Genomic DNA, 16,223 nt, shown 5'->3' with positions numbered 1-16,223 from the left:
CTGTATTAGAGTGAGGCTCAAGCATCAGGGTTGGAGGGAGATCTAGGCTAGTTGGCCTCTCTGAGATTGGAATGAGTGGCAGGCATCTTGTCCTTCAACTCAGTTGGCAAAATTTCTTGAGTCAAGCCTGTCTTCACTCATCTATCTTCCCCCTCTGCCTACAGGCAGACATCTCACAATCCCCTTTAGGGTGCATTTACACTGTAGAATTAATGCCGTTTGACACCACTTTAATTCCCATGGCTCAAGGATATGGAATCCTGGGATTTGTAGTTTTCTGAGGCACCAGCACTCTTGGCTAAAGGCTTTGTAAAGCTATAGCACCCATTATTCCATAGCATTGAACTGTGGTGGATAAAGCAGATTGCATTCCTTATACAGCGTTTCTCAACCTGGGGGTTGGGACCCCTGGGTGTGTTGCGAAGGGGTGTCATAGGGGTTGCCAAGGAAAACACATATTAATTCACAATGCTCTCCAGAGGTAGGTGAATTACATCTCCCCTAATTCCTCCAGTATTTTCTGTTGGTGATGGGGGTTCTGTGTGGGAGGTTTGGCCAAATTCTATCATTGGTGGGGTTCAAGGGGCTCTTTAATTGTAGGTGAATTATAAATCCCAGCAACTACAACTCCCACATGTCAAGGTCTATTTTCCCCCAACCCCACCAGTGTTCACATTTGGGCATATTGAGTATTCGTTCCAAGTTTGGTCTAGATCCATCATTGTTTGAGTTCACAGTGCTCTATGGATATAGGTGAACTATGAGGGTTATCCAGAAAGTAGATTACGTTTTGGAATTAAAAATGAACAAAGTATAGGAGAAAACATTTACCATATGCAGTTGAAAGCCACACCCAAACACCACTTCTCAACATAGTTGCCATTCAAATCTAGGCACTTACCATAGTGCTGAATGAGCTTGGCAACTCCTCCCCAACAAAACTCTGCCGCTTGCATCCTCAACCAGCCGGTCACTCCTTCCTGCAACTGCACATCGTTGCCAAAACCCTGTGTTGAGGACGCAAGCGGCAGAGTTTTGTGGGGAAGGAGTTGCCAAGCTCATTCATTGCTATGATAAGTGCCTAGATTTCAATGGCGACTATGTTGAGAAGTGGTATTTGGGTGTGGCTTTCAACTGCATATTGTAAATGTTTTCTCCTATACTTCGTTCATTTTTAATTCCAAAACGTAATCTACTTTCTAGATAACCCTTGTACAACTCCAAAACCAAGGTCAATGCCCACCATACCCGTCCAGTATTTTCTGTTGGTCATGGAAGTTCTGTGTACCAAGTTTGGTTCAAGACATCATTGCTGGAGTTCAGAATGCTCTTTGATTGTAGGTTAACTATAAATCCTAGCAACTTCAACTCCCAAATGACACCCCACCAGTATACAACTTTGGTATTTGTGCCAAATATACATCCTGCATTTCAGATATTTACATTATTCAGTTATGAAATAGTAACAAAAACAATTTTATGGTTGGGGGTCACCACAACATGAGAAACTGTATTAAGGGGTTGTGGCATTAGGAAGATTGAGAACCACTGTTCTACAGTGTCAATGCAAGTGTTAACAGAAGAAGTTATGTCTTATCAGTACCTATATATATATATATATATATATATATATATATATATATATATCTTAGACCAGCAATAATCAAAGACATTCAGTACAGCCACACACAAAAAGAAGAGAACAAAATAAAAAGAAATACAGGAGGAATAACAGATAAACAAATCCCAAACCCAGCAACTAGTTTCTGCTGGTTTTGAGAGCCAAAACACGGAGTGAGTTTCTCAGAGGACACGAATTGGCAGCTGTTCTTTTTCTTTCTAATATTTTCCTTTCAAATCAGTGTGTGCATTTTACCAAACACAGGATATAATAGCGTCTCCCTCTCTCCCAGCCTCTCTCTCTTTCTGTCACAATCTCTTCCAATAAGGAGTGAGGGAATTTGTCATATTTTTGGCCAGAGAAAGCTGGGCTTGATATTTGCTGCCACACAATCCTGGAAATCAGAGAAAATAATACTTTAAATTCAATATCTACATTACTAATCAAATCTACAGTCTCCCACAAAAATTAACAATTTCTTGTCCATTCCCTACACTTTCTGTGCAAAGCAGCTTTGTCTTTTGCAGTTTAGAGTCTTTCTATCTCTTTGTGTGTGTGTGTGTGTATGGGTGTGTGTGTTTTCCCCAGGACTAGGAACATTATAATTAATATGTTCAAGTGCACAAAATTACAAACATATGAAGCCACCATTTAACGTTTCTCGTTTCTTGCTAATAAATTTGTTGGCTAAAATAAATATATATTGGGAAATCACTGGCAACCCAGCCTCCCTCTGCAAGGTTGTGTGTGCATATCTTCTTGTTCATTTGGGTTTAACTTCATATGAATTTAAAGATTCTTGTTGTGTTTCACAATGTATGGGTTTAGAGAGTTTAAAGGAAATAGTGCACTTCTTTTGTTACCAAGAGTTTGTGCAAATAAAACGACAAATAAAATAAAGCTCTTCAAAAGTTCATTTGCACATTGAAAATGCATGCATGATTGCTAGATAACCCAACAGCTTTTGGCTGCCACTTCCTGTTTTCCAAAGCGGAGCAAAAAGAAAGTTTCTGAAGGCAAAAGTATATGAAATTATCGTTGAGCGTTTTGAGATCAGCTAAGCTGTGTTACCTTGTCTGAACAAATGCAGATGTGTCATCTTTCTAGATGTTCACTGAGTCTCAAATTATCTATAAAAGTTTAAATATAGAAAGAACATTGTGTCCCTCCCTCTACTCTTTTAGGACAAAAAAAATCCATGACATGGCTTTTTCCTTCAAGAGCAAGCTTTTCTGACACGGCCTGTTAAAGTGAATTTCACAAAATCCTTAAGTTAATTCACAGGAAGTCACACAGATATGAATATTTTTCTTTCGTTCTTGTTTTAGATTCTGCAGATGGCTCCCTAAAGGCATCTACAATTCAAGGGGAAATAGATGTTTATGTTGTTAGTCGACTGGGAGACGTGGAACTGAAATCTGAGAACGGTCAGTTAAGCATTTTTAAAATGCATTTGTTATTTATCTATCTATTTCTGCATTCTTGTGGAGCAAAAGCCCTTAGAAGGAAAATTACAATCACAACAATAATAGTGATGTAAACACTGAAAAAATGAAACTGAATTAGCAGCAAAACCACATCCGATCCTGCCCAGCAGTCAAAGTTACATTAATTACCTTTTTTATATTCTAAGATACCATCAATTGTAAAATGAACACTAATTTCAGTACCACCAACAGAAAAACCACTTTATTTATATTTATAATAAGCACCCATGATTCTAAGATGCATTCCATTTTTAGAGATATTTATGGGTGGGGGGTGAATCTTTCTTCAGAATACAGTATATAATTTAACATGACCCAGACTAGAGAACACTAGAAATCTTTTATAGCTTAAGCATATATATCCATATACTCTGACTTTAGTTATATGAAAGGCCAAAGTAGATCATAATATGAATTGAAATTTAAAATAATTAATTTTAAAACTATAAATAGCTACTGAATGAAACAGATTAGGAGAGGAAGGTTGGACTTGTTGTGTGGAAGAGGGAATTTTGACTCGAGTCCCTTGTTTTCTTCCAAAAAAACTATTGAAAGTACAGGGTCATGTCCCCTTATTCATACAGTCACCACAGAAATAGCGTAGTTCAAAAAAGGAACTGTTTCTAACTCAGCTCCATACAATTCCAATCAATGACTTCAAGGTATAGAAAATATTACAGTGTCTGATAAGTACAATGGGCCTTTTGCCATTTATTTCTCATTCCTGGGAAATTTCAATTACTATTATTCATAGTATTATTGTATTTAACAGTTTTTAATAGTATTATTGTATTTTGTATATTTATTTGTTTTTGTTTTAAAGTGATATATTTTAGACACTATGTATTCAGAATATGGCACTGAAGTGGCCAAACTGTAAGCCGCTCTGAGTCCCCTTTGGGGTGAGAAGAGCGGGGTAAAAATATAGGAAATAAATAAATAATGAATAAACATTATGCTGGAAAACAGATACTGCAATAAGTTAAATATTAAAATATGAAATAAGTGATCCTATTAAAACAACAACCAAATTAGAAACAAGATTGAAAATTTTCAGGGAAATACGGTAAAAAATAAAACACCCTTTCCCACTTTTTATGCATTCACTTTCAGACTTCTGTCTTTTTGAGAACTGAAATGGCGGATACTACTGTAGTACTTATTGTTCTTTCTGATGTGGGGAACCAGTTGTTGTTTTTTACCGCATGCTAGGGACTAGTATCATGTTTGTGTCCACTGACTACAGTTGTTGCTTTCTTTCTCGGAAACTTTGCAGAGGCCAGCAGCTGATGGCTTATGCTGGTCTGTGACCGTAATAGAGATGTTGATTTTATTTGATTTGGCTTGTGGTCTGGCAATAGTCCATGAACCATCACTTTGAGTAGCATTGGTTTACAGACTCCTTTGGGCTACATGAAGTGTTATCAAAAAAGAATAGAGGGCAGGTTTTCAACAGAAGCATCTTTAGCAGGACTACCCCACATTTAGCTGCTACTGCTAATCAAAGCCAAAACCAGAGAAACTAAAATGAAGCCAGGGCAGCAGGTGCAGTGGGTGGACCTTGTTGCAAAATATTGCACATTGATTTCTATGGAGTGTGAAACTTATGTATTAGGGCTAGAAAACTGAAAAAAGAATCAAGAGCTCAGAAGGAAGGGAGGAAATAAATCTCACAAATGAAGTCTTCCTTTGCTGATGGGACACACCATCACCAGAGAAGTGAAGAAATAAGTTTCCTTGCTCCTTTGGCTCGTGAAAATCTGCTTCTGAGGATTGAGGAAATCCCCTAGATTGAAAAATGTAAGGAGCAGCTGAAGGGAAAAACAAGCCACTATTACTCCTTTTCTACCATGGCTGTTGGTCCCATTTGTGAACATAATATTTATTTATTTATTTATTTACAACATTTATACCCCGCCCTTCTCACCCGAGGGGACTCAGGGCGGCTTACAAAAATTGGCAAAATTTAATGCCCAAAATGCAATCATAAAAACAAAACAATGTAATATAAAAACAAAATAATATAAACAAACCTCTTCCCATTTGCAGAAGCGCAGTTAAGATCTAAGCAAGAGGTGGCCAACCTTTTGGCTTCTCTGGGCCACATTGGAAGAGGAAGAATTGTTTTGGGCCACACATCAAATACACTAGCACTAACGATAGCTGATAAGCAAAGGGAAAAAAGGGTCCATGCATAATTTTCATAATATCTGCCATCGCAGATAAGCAAAAAAAAAAAATCACATAATAATTCTAATGCTTCATTCCATTCAGAGGTCTTTTAAAATCATTGAACAGGTCTTCTGACCAAACTGTTCGCAATTATAATGCGAATTATGGATAACACTCCAGTATTCGTGGATTGTAACACTCCGATTATTCCGTTCTGTTCAGTTGTTGTCTACAACTGAGCAATTGGGTTACCAAAAAAAATCACCCAAAAAAATCTCATAATGTTTTAAGTAAGTTTACCAATTTGTATTGATCCACATTCATAGCTATCCTGGACTGCATGCGGTCCATGAGCTAAGGGTTAGACAAGCATGATTAAAGTCAAGATATTGCTTGGATTGATCACAGTGATGTGCTTGTGGCAAAAACAGGAAGCCTTGTCCCTTCATTATGATGAAGCATTGCTTAAGAGCTCATGCGACTCTGCCTATTTTGTCTGCTTGCTATGACAGGTGCTGTTTCTGTAAAGGTACCTGCCACTCTTAATGCTGATCTGCATTTATCTGGAAGCAAGGTTGAGGTGAGCCCAGAGATCCATTGGCAGGATGTCCAGAAGGTCTCCAGAGAAGGTCGTATCATTGTTACTGGTGAGGGATTTTCTTGTGTTGTATTCTTTTTATCTATAAACAAATTTCTGTAGAATCAACAGCTTTCTTGTCAGGTACTACTTCTTTCCTGCTAGAAATACTCTACCTTTCCTCTATCACTGTCACCCTTAGATAGTTAAACAATTGACTAACATAACTAGATTAACACCAACCTCTATGTCAGTTCTCAACCTGGGGTCCCCAGATGTTTTGGCCTACAACTCCTAGAAATCCCAGCTAGTTTCTGGGAGTTGAAGGACAAAAACATCTGGGGACCCCAGGTTGAGAACCACTGCTCTGTGTGATATTTATTTGTGGCTAAGTCCAGACATGGAAGTTAGAGTCTTGAGCATGGAAATGCAGCCTACTTTAGCTCTCTTAACAATGAGGACAACCACTTAATGTCAAAATGGAAACCTACCACCATAAAGAATGTTCAGATTTGTATAACATTTCCTTACACTAATTTATATGTATAGATGTACTTTTATAGGTAGAAATGCAATGTGTCTCAACATAGCAAAGAAAACTGTGTTCAGTTCAGGATATCTCATTTCAAGAATGTATACGCCACTTGGAGCGGGTTCAGAAATGGGCCACACGGATGATAAGAGGTAGGATGAGCAAAACCCGAAAGGTTGAAGGAGCCAGACATAATCAGCTTGGTGGAGAGACGACTCAGGAGTGATGTGAGCACACTCTTTAAATACTACAAGAATATAGATATAATATAGAGGAGTGGAAAGGCCTCTGATGACCCAGAGAATAGGGTCAGGTCCAAGCTTCAGGAGTTTAGATATTTGACTGAACATTAGAAAGAACCTCTTGACAGTAAGAATGGTCTAGCAATGAAATCAATTGCCCAGAGAGGTGGTGAGGTCCCCTTCTCTGGAGATCTTCAAAAAAAAGGCTGTTGACCTACCTGCTTAGATGCTTTAGCAGGAGACCCTGCACTGGCCAGGGATTGGACTAGATGGCCTATGAGACCCCTTCTAACTCCATAATTCTATGAGCCTACCTTTCTTTGCTCGATGTAATGTCTCCATGCCAAAGAGTGCTTCCAATTTTATCTGTTTTATGCTTCTGAGTGATGAGGTTACTTCACAAATCATGAGATATTTAGAAAAAGGCTAAAATTATGGATCTTTTGGGACCGATCAGTTTTTTTGGTCTGATGAGAAGAAAATGAATAAATAATGCAATCTACTTTGTTTTTTCATATGCTTTGCTGACGCGCACTCCAAAAACAATAGAGTTAATAATAGCAATCCAAGACAAGGATTGTTTGCTACAGAAAAGAACACATAGGAAAGCCTGATTTATTTTTAGAAACCTTCTTGGAAGAATTAAACACAATAAAGGAATACTATAAATAAATACTATAATATATACGAGGGCTATCCAGAAAGTAGATTATGTTTTGGAATTTAAAACGAACAAAGTATAGGAGAAAACTTGCTTCCTCAACCCCTTCCCGCAGCTGCGCAGCATCGCCAAAACGCTGCATTGCCAGCCATGCCCCTATTGTTGGAAACAAGTGGTTGAGGACGCAAGCGGCAGAATTTAGTGGGGAAGGAGTTGCAAAGCTCATTCATTGCTATGGTAAGTGCCTAGATCTGAATGGCAACTACGTGAGATGTGGTATTTGGATGTGGCTTTCAACTGCATATGGTAAATGTTTTCTCCTATATTTTGTTCATTTTTAATTCCAAAACGTAATCTACTTTCTGGATAACCCTCGTAATACACTTTCTGCATTCTACTAATAGATAATGCTGTTTCTTCTGGTGTGGCTTTTTTCCTTTTGTTTAACAGTCATAACTTATTCCCTGGCAAACAAAAGGACGGGTTTATTTTTTACCATTGAGTCAAAAATGTTCATTTGTGTTTTGAACTCCTATATCCATGCACCACATCAAAGATCTTGAATTGCTTCCATTGAAATAGTTGGCTTGGATTCTGTTCATGTAGATGAAACATAATAGAGGTTTTAAAAAAACATTTGGTGACTGCATTCTTGAATGCACTTATGTTTTCACGGATTGAATCAGGCTTTGACAAAACAGGTACGCAAAATCATTTGTATGCACTCAGGCCATCTGAGTTACAGGGAAAGTAGCTGAACTTTGAACAGGTGTTTGGAGGCAGTGTCAAAATGGATGGCTCAGGAAATCAGCAAACCTGGATGAAAGTGTAACATAGGTCCCATGTAGAGTTACAGCTGGGTAGGTTCCTGGATATCTCAATTAAAGCATGCAGATAGTGTGCATAGTTTTATTAACTAAGACTGGCCTTCTTGCTGAAACACTATCTGGAGTAGGCAGACCTGGCTTTAGATACCTAAGCACTAATTCACTTCCAAATTAGCACACTGTATTGTGTTTTCTACCTTTGAAAATGATTTGGAAACTGGCTATTGCAAATGGTTTCCAGATGGATGTTGGTGTGAGTCAGGACATGTAGCACTAGTTTTTGCATCCATTGTACTTGCTAAAGAAGATCAGACCCAACATACCTATTGACTATCTGTAGCCAACTTTCTGACCAGATCTCACATCCTATATGACCTTTCTTACAACTCCATCTGACATGTGGGAATAATTTTCATGTCCTGTCAGGCTGCTGCTGCTGATAATAAAAATAATTTTATTCCTTACCCACCTCTCCTCGTGGTTCGGGGTGGATTACAACATAGCTAAAACACATAATCATTATAAACATTATATTAAATACACATATTAAAATGTATTTGTACAAACCCATATATTAAAATAAATTCACTGGTAGTCCTTGGATTCCCCCCCCCCCCAACTTCACTGCTTTCAGAGTGTATACAACACTAATGTTGAGTCACAATACTTAAGCTTTTCTAGCACCAAATAATACTGTCAGCCTGTTATATGCAGCCTGTCTCTTCCTAGTGCCTTTATTCTTTGCTTCTTGATCCACCAAGTTTACATGGGTACACTTCACATAGAAACACCTTCAAGTTCAGCCAAAGTGTCCAGGCATATGCCGGGAAAAAGATAATATGGATATAGCTATGAAGTTCAACAGGAACAAGTGCAAGATTCTCCATTTAGGCAGAAAAAATGAAATCCAAAGATACAGAATGGGGAAAACCAATGGCAGTACATGTAAAAAAGATCTTGGGAGTCCTCGTGGACAACAGGTTAAACGTGAGCCAACAATGTTATGTGGCGGCTAAAAAAGCCAATGGGAATTTAGCCGGCATAAATAGGAGTCCAGTGTCTAGATCCAGGAAAGTCATGCTACCCCTCTATTCTGCCTTGTTCAGACCACACCTAAAATACTGTGTCCAGTTCCGGGCAACACAGTTTAAGGGAGATGTTATCAAACTGGAATGTGTCCAGAGGAGGATGACTAAAATGATCAAGAGTCTGAAGAACAGGCCCTATGAGGAGCAGCTTAAAGAGCTGGGCATGTTTAGTCTGCAGAAGAGAAGGCTGAGAGGAGATATGATGACGACCATGTATAAATATGTGAGGGGAAGTCATAGGGAGGAGGGAGCAAACTTGTTGTTTGCTGTCCTGGAGACTAGGATGCAGAACAATGGCTTCAAACTACAGGAAAGGAGATTCCATGAGAACATGAGGAAGAACTTCCTCACTGTGAGAGCTGTTTGGCAGTGGAACTCTCTGCCCCAGAGTGTGGTGGAGGCTCCTCCTTTTGAGGCTTTTAAAAAGAGGCTGGATGGCCATTTGTCAGGGATGCTTTGAATGTGATATTCCTGCTTCTTGGCAGGGGGTTGGACTGGATGGCCCACTTCCATGGTCTCTTCCAGCTCTATGATTCTATGATTATAATGAAGTTGATGTATAGCTTGATCAATGATGTTGTGATAAGTCAGATCTGGTTCAAACAGTGTTAAGCTATTGTGTTTCAGCAAGACCTGGGCTGGCCTTCCATCTCCTCATTTTTTCGTATTTAGTGAAGAGAACACTGAAAGAATTCTCACCTGGCTTTAAACTAACCAGAGTTTACCTTCATCTAAATTTGGGCAATGTTGGCTGATTTAAATGACAATTGTTAAGCAACATATCATCATAACTCATGGCTTTATTCTGGCTTGTTTAAAACGGGTGGGAAATTTCAGGCCCAGGGGCAGATCTGGCCCTTTGGGGTTCCTTCTGAAGTGTCCCAGAGGGTGACACCCTTTTCAAAATGCCACCATCATTTGGTATTTTCCAGCTTTGCATGCCCCTCCCCTTAATATTCTTCTCCTAATTCTTTGTTACCAGTAATAAGAAAGTTAAGCTATAACGTGCTTATGGTTTTGGATCAACCTTTTTTTGCTGGTGCCCACCACTAAAAGGCAAGTCTTGTGAACTATAATGAAAATTAATGTACTTGAAATCTTGAACTGAAGATTTCCCCACATTTGGTTTAAACTAATCAGAGTTGCCTCTGTTGAGCTGTAGTGAACCCTAGTTTGTTAAATCCAAAGCAGAAGCTTTTCATCACCATCTCTTGTGCTTATAGGAGATGCGGATACGCGCTGAAGCTTTCCCATGTGATGCTAAAATAGTGGTTTACCACTGCATCCAACATGACTTACAGAGAAATAAAATATTATATTTTTGACAGTATTATTTTAAAATTGTTCTATTTAAACTGTGGTTAAAAAGGCAAGCACACTATAGTCAAAGCTTTAGAGAACTGTCCAATGACTCAGAGATTTCCACTGTGTTTTATCTTAAAATTTCCTGCCAAATGACCCCCCCCCCCAATGCAAACAAACAAAAAGCTGTCGTGGGTTATTCCTCCCCCCCCCCCAATTATTTTCAAGCTCATGGATTAAGATCTCCACTTTTGGTGTTTCTAAGGTGGTGTGTCATTGCACAATGTGTGATCAGTTAAAAGTATCTTGACTCTTTATGTCACTGTGAAGGAATGTTCCTCTTTAAGAAGAAGGGAGCAACTTGGCCTTCATTTGTTTTTATAACGATAGCCCTGAAGGGCAGCTAAGTGTTCAAATCAACAAAGAGAAACACATTGTAGACAACTTTATTTTGGAAAATTAAGCTAGGAAATGTAAAAATAAACCAGCAGCAACAGCAAAAGGGGAGGGAAAGGACTTCTTTGATTATTTCGTTCAGAGGGAGTGCAAGAAACTAAGCAGCCAGGCTGCATCCTTTCTCTCCAGAGAGTTAGGCCAAAGTTACTGTATATCATAGACTCCATATATCAATATGAAGACAGGCTATGTAAATGAGATATTTGGCAGCAGCATTTGGAACAGCCAGAAGGAGCAAGGGAGCCATTTATAACAGATTTTAGGCTGCTTTATAAATTGTAGTAATTGAAAATTTAAAAAATGGATTATCCCATCTATTTTTGGTATCTTCTCTACATATTTCAGAAAATTGGAAGCTTAGCAAAGGCAGTTTCAAGGATATTGAAGACAACCACTGCATAATTAGAACCAAATCTAAGTCCAAATGTGTCAGTCATATTATTAAAAGCTGTTGTTTCCCAGTATCACTTACATGCCAGTCATGTTAGAAATGGACCATTCATTTCTACTATTTGTATAACTAATAAGCTGTGTCAGTGATACTGTTTCTGGTGTTTCACAGGCCTAATATAGATAATGCTTTCACCGAGTAGGACCCCACAGATTCATATTGTCACCTGTATAGATCAAAGCACAATAGGACTTTTCACTGCAGTGGATTAAAGACTAAGAACCTTATGAAATTTCCAAAATCTGAAATACCCCAAAATACAAAATTTTCCACATGGGTGGTTGAGATAGTAACATATTTGCATCCTGATGGTTCAGTGTATACAAAATTACATTTAAAAATACTGTATAAAATTATCTTCAGATTGCGTGTCTTGGTTGTATATGAAGCATAAATGCATTTCATGTTTAGATTTGGGTCTCATCACCAAGGTGAGTGCAGAAGGTAGTGAAATGCTAATAAAGGATAGGGAAATGACAGAACTACTCAGAACCTTCTTTGCCTCAGTCTTCTCCCAAAAGGAAATCAGTGTTCAACCCGTGCAATATGGAGTGGATGAGGCAATAAGGAAAACGCAACCCAAAACAGGTAAAAAAGTAGTCAAGAAACACCTGGCTACTCTAAGCAAATTCAAGTATTGAGGGTCAGATGAACTGCATTCAAGAGTATTGAAGGAACTAGCAGAAATAATAACATATAATATAATATAATATACTTTATTTATATTCCACTCTTTCTCCCTGAGGAGACTCAGGTACATATATGGCAAACATTCAATCCCGTTTACAATTGACAGAGACAGACAGTACATAAACAGAGGCAAGGCTTCCTTTTTTTAATCTCCAGCATCCGGCTGTGCTCGACTTGGCCATGGGCAGTGCTGTTGTTTCATTTTTCACGCCGAGGAGCCTGTCATTCATGGACTCCTTTCCTGGTCAGATTTTTACTGACATGTTTTTTTTCAGGGTGCCTTTTACCTCCCTGCCAAAGCAGTACCTATTTATCTACTTACATTGTTGTTTTCGAACTGCTAAGTGAACAGAAGCTGGGCTGATGGCAGGAGCTCACCCCGACCCAGGCTTGAACTGCCAGCCTTCTGGTTGGCAGGATCTTCTATAGCAGGCAGTTTAAACCACTGTGCTAGTCTGGCCCTATTTCAGAACCACTGGCAATAATCTTTGAGAATTCTTGGGGAACAGGAGAAGTCCAATCAGACTGGAGGAGGCCAAATGTTGTTCCTATCTTCAAGAAGAGAGAAGAAAGAGGACCCAAACAATTACTGTCCAGTCAACCTGACATCAATATCAGGAAAGATTCTGGATCAAATCATTAAGGAGGCAGTCTGTAATCATTTAGAAAAGTGTGATTTTCCAATCAATTTGGAAAGTCTAACAGATGGTGTTCCCTCTATTCCATATTTAGTTTGCTAGTCAAAATAACATGGGGGACTATTAAATATTGGCTAAAATTCAGATAAATGACACCCACAGCATTCCCACCATCTACTAAACTAATGACCTGGTTTTTTTAAGGGTTAGTTTGGCAGGATTTGATCCCTGCCAGCTCCTACTAATCTCTGCATTGTCATCAAGATACTTACAGACAGACATGAACTGTGAAGTGTTCTGTGCACCGAGATTCTTAAAATTTGCATTGTGGATTATAAAATCCCAGATCAAATCTTAAACCCATATTAGTGTTATTTCAAATATAGCAATTAGCCAGTTCTGCCTTTTGTGTATTAAATAAATATTTTTGGCCATTTTCCCTATAAGTGCTGTGCTAGCTTTATGGCTGCTCCAAGCCCAGTGCATTATCTAATTGTTTACACACATGGGATATGAGTAATTTCAACATAAAGTTCCTGGGGGAGGAAAAGATCCTTGAATAAAATGCTTTTGCCATAAATCATTTTAATTCAAGCAAAGGCGCTAAACAGTTATATACATATAACACTTTTCCAGTTTAGCTTTACTTATTTTACAAAGCCTTATTGGAGTTCTTTTTACTAGAGTTCTACTTGAATATAATTCTGCCTTGCTTACCCTTTCTGTTCTAAAGCCAGATGATCAAAATAGAGTCTGGAAGACAGCTTTCAAAAATTAAAAAGCTCTTGGATTCTCGTTTATCGAGAATGACCTTCACCATTTAGTTCAGGAAACAGATGTTCAAGCCGTTGCCTTTAACTTCATTGCTAGAGTGGTTTTGAAAATGTTTCTAAGAAAATACCTTCAGCCTGGGAGGCTGTAAAAATGAATGAAATGTTAATGTTCTGGATAAACATATTTTTTAAAAATGTAGTACAACTATGCAAGTACCTGGAATATTTGGTTGCTGAGAAGATAAAGGGTGTTCTAAACTGCAGTGGCAGTTATTTGAGAAGGGAAATGGGACTCTAAGGGAAGCCATATTTAAATGATGCCGGCTGCTTTCCTAGAATCCAATATATCTTGATCCCAGAGCACAGCTGCCCTGGCAAACATTGAAGCAGCCATCATCACGAAGGCTGGAGCCTCACGGGCCTTCTCCAGTGCCTCTTCAGCCCTGTGCTTGGCCACTTCCATCAACACCATGTTGTCCTCTTGCTTCAAAAACAAGTGCTGTGATAGGGACATCCATAGGACTTTAAGGATGCCTTTCTTAATAAATACAGATCTGAGTATAATTTATCAATCTGACACCTCAATGATCACGTTAGGCAATGAAATTTCTATATATTTTGGTATTGGGGTTTTTTTTAGACCTGATGCACCTCATTGATCAGTACATCCATTTTCCTTATATAATTGCATCCCACTCTGACTCCATTCTAAACCTAATGCTTGAATCGCCCTTGTCATCAAACTCCTAAATTTTCCATTGAAAAGTGTCTCTATGTAACACCCTCTAAATCTAAATCGGTATCCAAGGATTCCTCACCATCACTGATATCGTGTGACTGATTCCTCCATCTCTGACTCATTAGTGATACCCTCAGTCAAGTGCCTTGTTTTCTTTCTACATTTCTTTCCTCTGTTACTAACATATTCTCCAGGCAACATTGCTTCCTTTCTGTTATATTCCTTCTCATGGTGAACTTCCTACTTGTATGATTTTGTTGTATCAGTTGTATTTCTGCAGTGGCTGAAGGTGAATTCATATGTGTATCAGTGACCAGTAAATTCATATTAAATAAGTTAGATGATTGAATCATATTTAGTAAATTAGTTAGCAATAAATAATAATTCATTAATGCGTTGTTGAAGGCTTTCATGGCCGGAATAATAATTCATTAATGTGTTGTTGAAGGCTTTCATGGCCGAAATGTTATGCCTTTTCTATTTGTTGTGCAAACAGTCCATTAATGTATTGTTTGTTGAGGTCTCTCTTGATGTCTGTTCAGCAGAACCAAACTGCAATGCATTGTCTGGCCTCAAATAGAATTAGACCCTCTACGCTAGAGCTTTCCAACTATTTCACATTGGTAACACATTTTTATACATGCATCATTTCATATTCAGTAATTCAGTTTTAATAGCAAACCAGAGGTTCAAACAACCCAATCCCTTGCAAGAGATATGGACACATGCATATATTGTGATAATGAAATTGTATATCCCAGTTGTATATATCAACATATCTCATGAAAATCTTTTCATTTATATGTTTAAAACTATATGATTTATTATTTCACATAGACTTAAGGAGTTCTTGTTATGTCTGCGCAACATGCCTACACACTGCAGCCACACACAGCTTTGCTTCACACACATCATAGACATACACGCAGCCTATTGCTTGTATTGCTGGTCGATTATGTTGCTTTGAAACTGCAGCATTACTTAAGCATAGCCTTGGCAATGTCAGCTGCACTGATTGTGGCATGCTTACCAGCTATGACTTTAAACAAAAAGGAGCGGCTGCATTTCCAAACATTCTCTCTCCTTTGGTGATTCCTCTTCATGCTGTCACTCGGAGCCCCCAGATGGCGTAGTGGACTAAGTGACTTGAAGGTTGGGTTGCTGACCTGAAAGCTGCCAGGTTCGAATCCCACCTGGGGAGAGTGTGGATGAGCTCCCTCTATCAGCTCCAGCTCCATGCGGGGACATGAGAGAAGCCTCCCACAAGGATGGTAAAAACATCAAAACATCCGGGCGTCCCCTGGGCAACGTCCTTGCAGACGGCCAATTCTCTCACTCCAGAAGCAACTCCGGTTGCTCCTGACACGAAAAAAAAATGCTGTCAGTCAACTGCAGTACTTGAATCACCAGTCAGGTTTCTTTCCTTGTCCAGCTTAGTTCTGCCTCCATCCTTTGAAACCCTTTTTCTAACAAAGTGGCCTGAAGCTAGAACCAGAAACTTCTCCATGTCAAAACCTTGGGTTATACTCCCTTACATGGAAACTAGTTTTTAAAAACTCCACTGTTCATTTTATATTTTCTAACATTTTTTACACCCTCCCTTCTGGCCCAACTATTTAGTCTTGCCTTCTCATTTCTTTGTTTTCTTCCCTGTGGAGGATAGGTTGCAACAATGTTCACCCTCTTACGTTCACTGGATGTAAGACATAATACTCTCTTCAATGCCAACTCCTCCTTATCACCAGAGACACACTGAGTAGTGATGGGTAGCAAACATCTGGGATTAATATTATTAACATCTGGACTCACGATGTGCTGGGCAGCAGTCAGTGAGTTTGCATCTATCACCATTTCTAATGCATTTTTTTTCTTTTTCTGCTGAAAAAATGCCGCTTTCCTTTTGCCTGACTCCTCTCCAGTTACCTTCCTCCTTTTAGAATTTACCTCCATTATCTCAGCTATTTGAC

General features: G+C 38.8%; 1 protein-coding gene across 1 annotated transcript in view; it reads left to right on the top strand.

Moving 5' to 3' along the window:
* fam185a (family with sequence similarity 185 member A) overlaps positions 1-16,223 on the top strand; it is a 55,747-nt gene that overhangs the window by 37,413 nt on the left and 2,111 nt on the right. Inside the window, exons 6-7 of the mRNA XM_062983545.1 lie at positions 2,950-3,048; positions 5,793-5,927. Of these exons, the coding sequence (XP_062839615.1) occupies positions 2,950-3,048; positions 5,793-5,927 (234 nt within the window). The remainder of the gene's footprint in view (positions 1-2,949; positions 3,049-5,792; positions 5,928-16,223) is intronic.

Source organism: Anolis carolinensis, chromosome 5, assembly GCF_035594765.1.
Source record: "Anolis carolinensis isolate JA03-04 chromosome 5, rAnoCar3.1.pri, whole genome shotgun sequence".
Classification (NCBI taxonomy): domain Eukaryota; kingdom Metazoa; phylum Chordata; class Lepidosauria; order Squamata; family Dactyloidae; genus Anolis; species Anolis carolinensis.
This window is presented reverse-complemented; position numbering and strand designations above follow the sequence as displayed.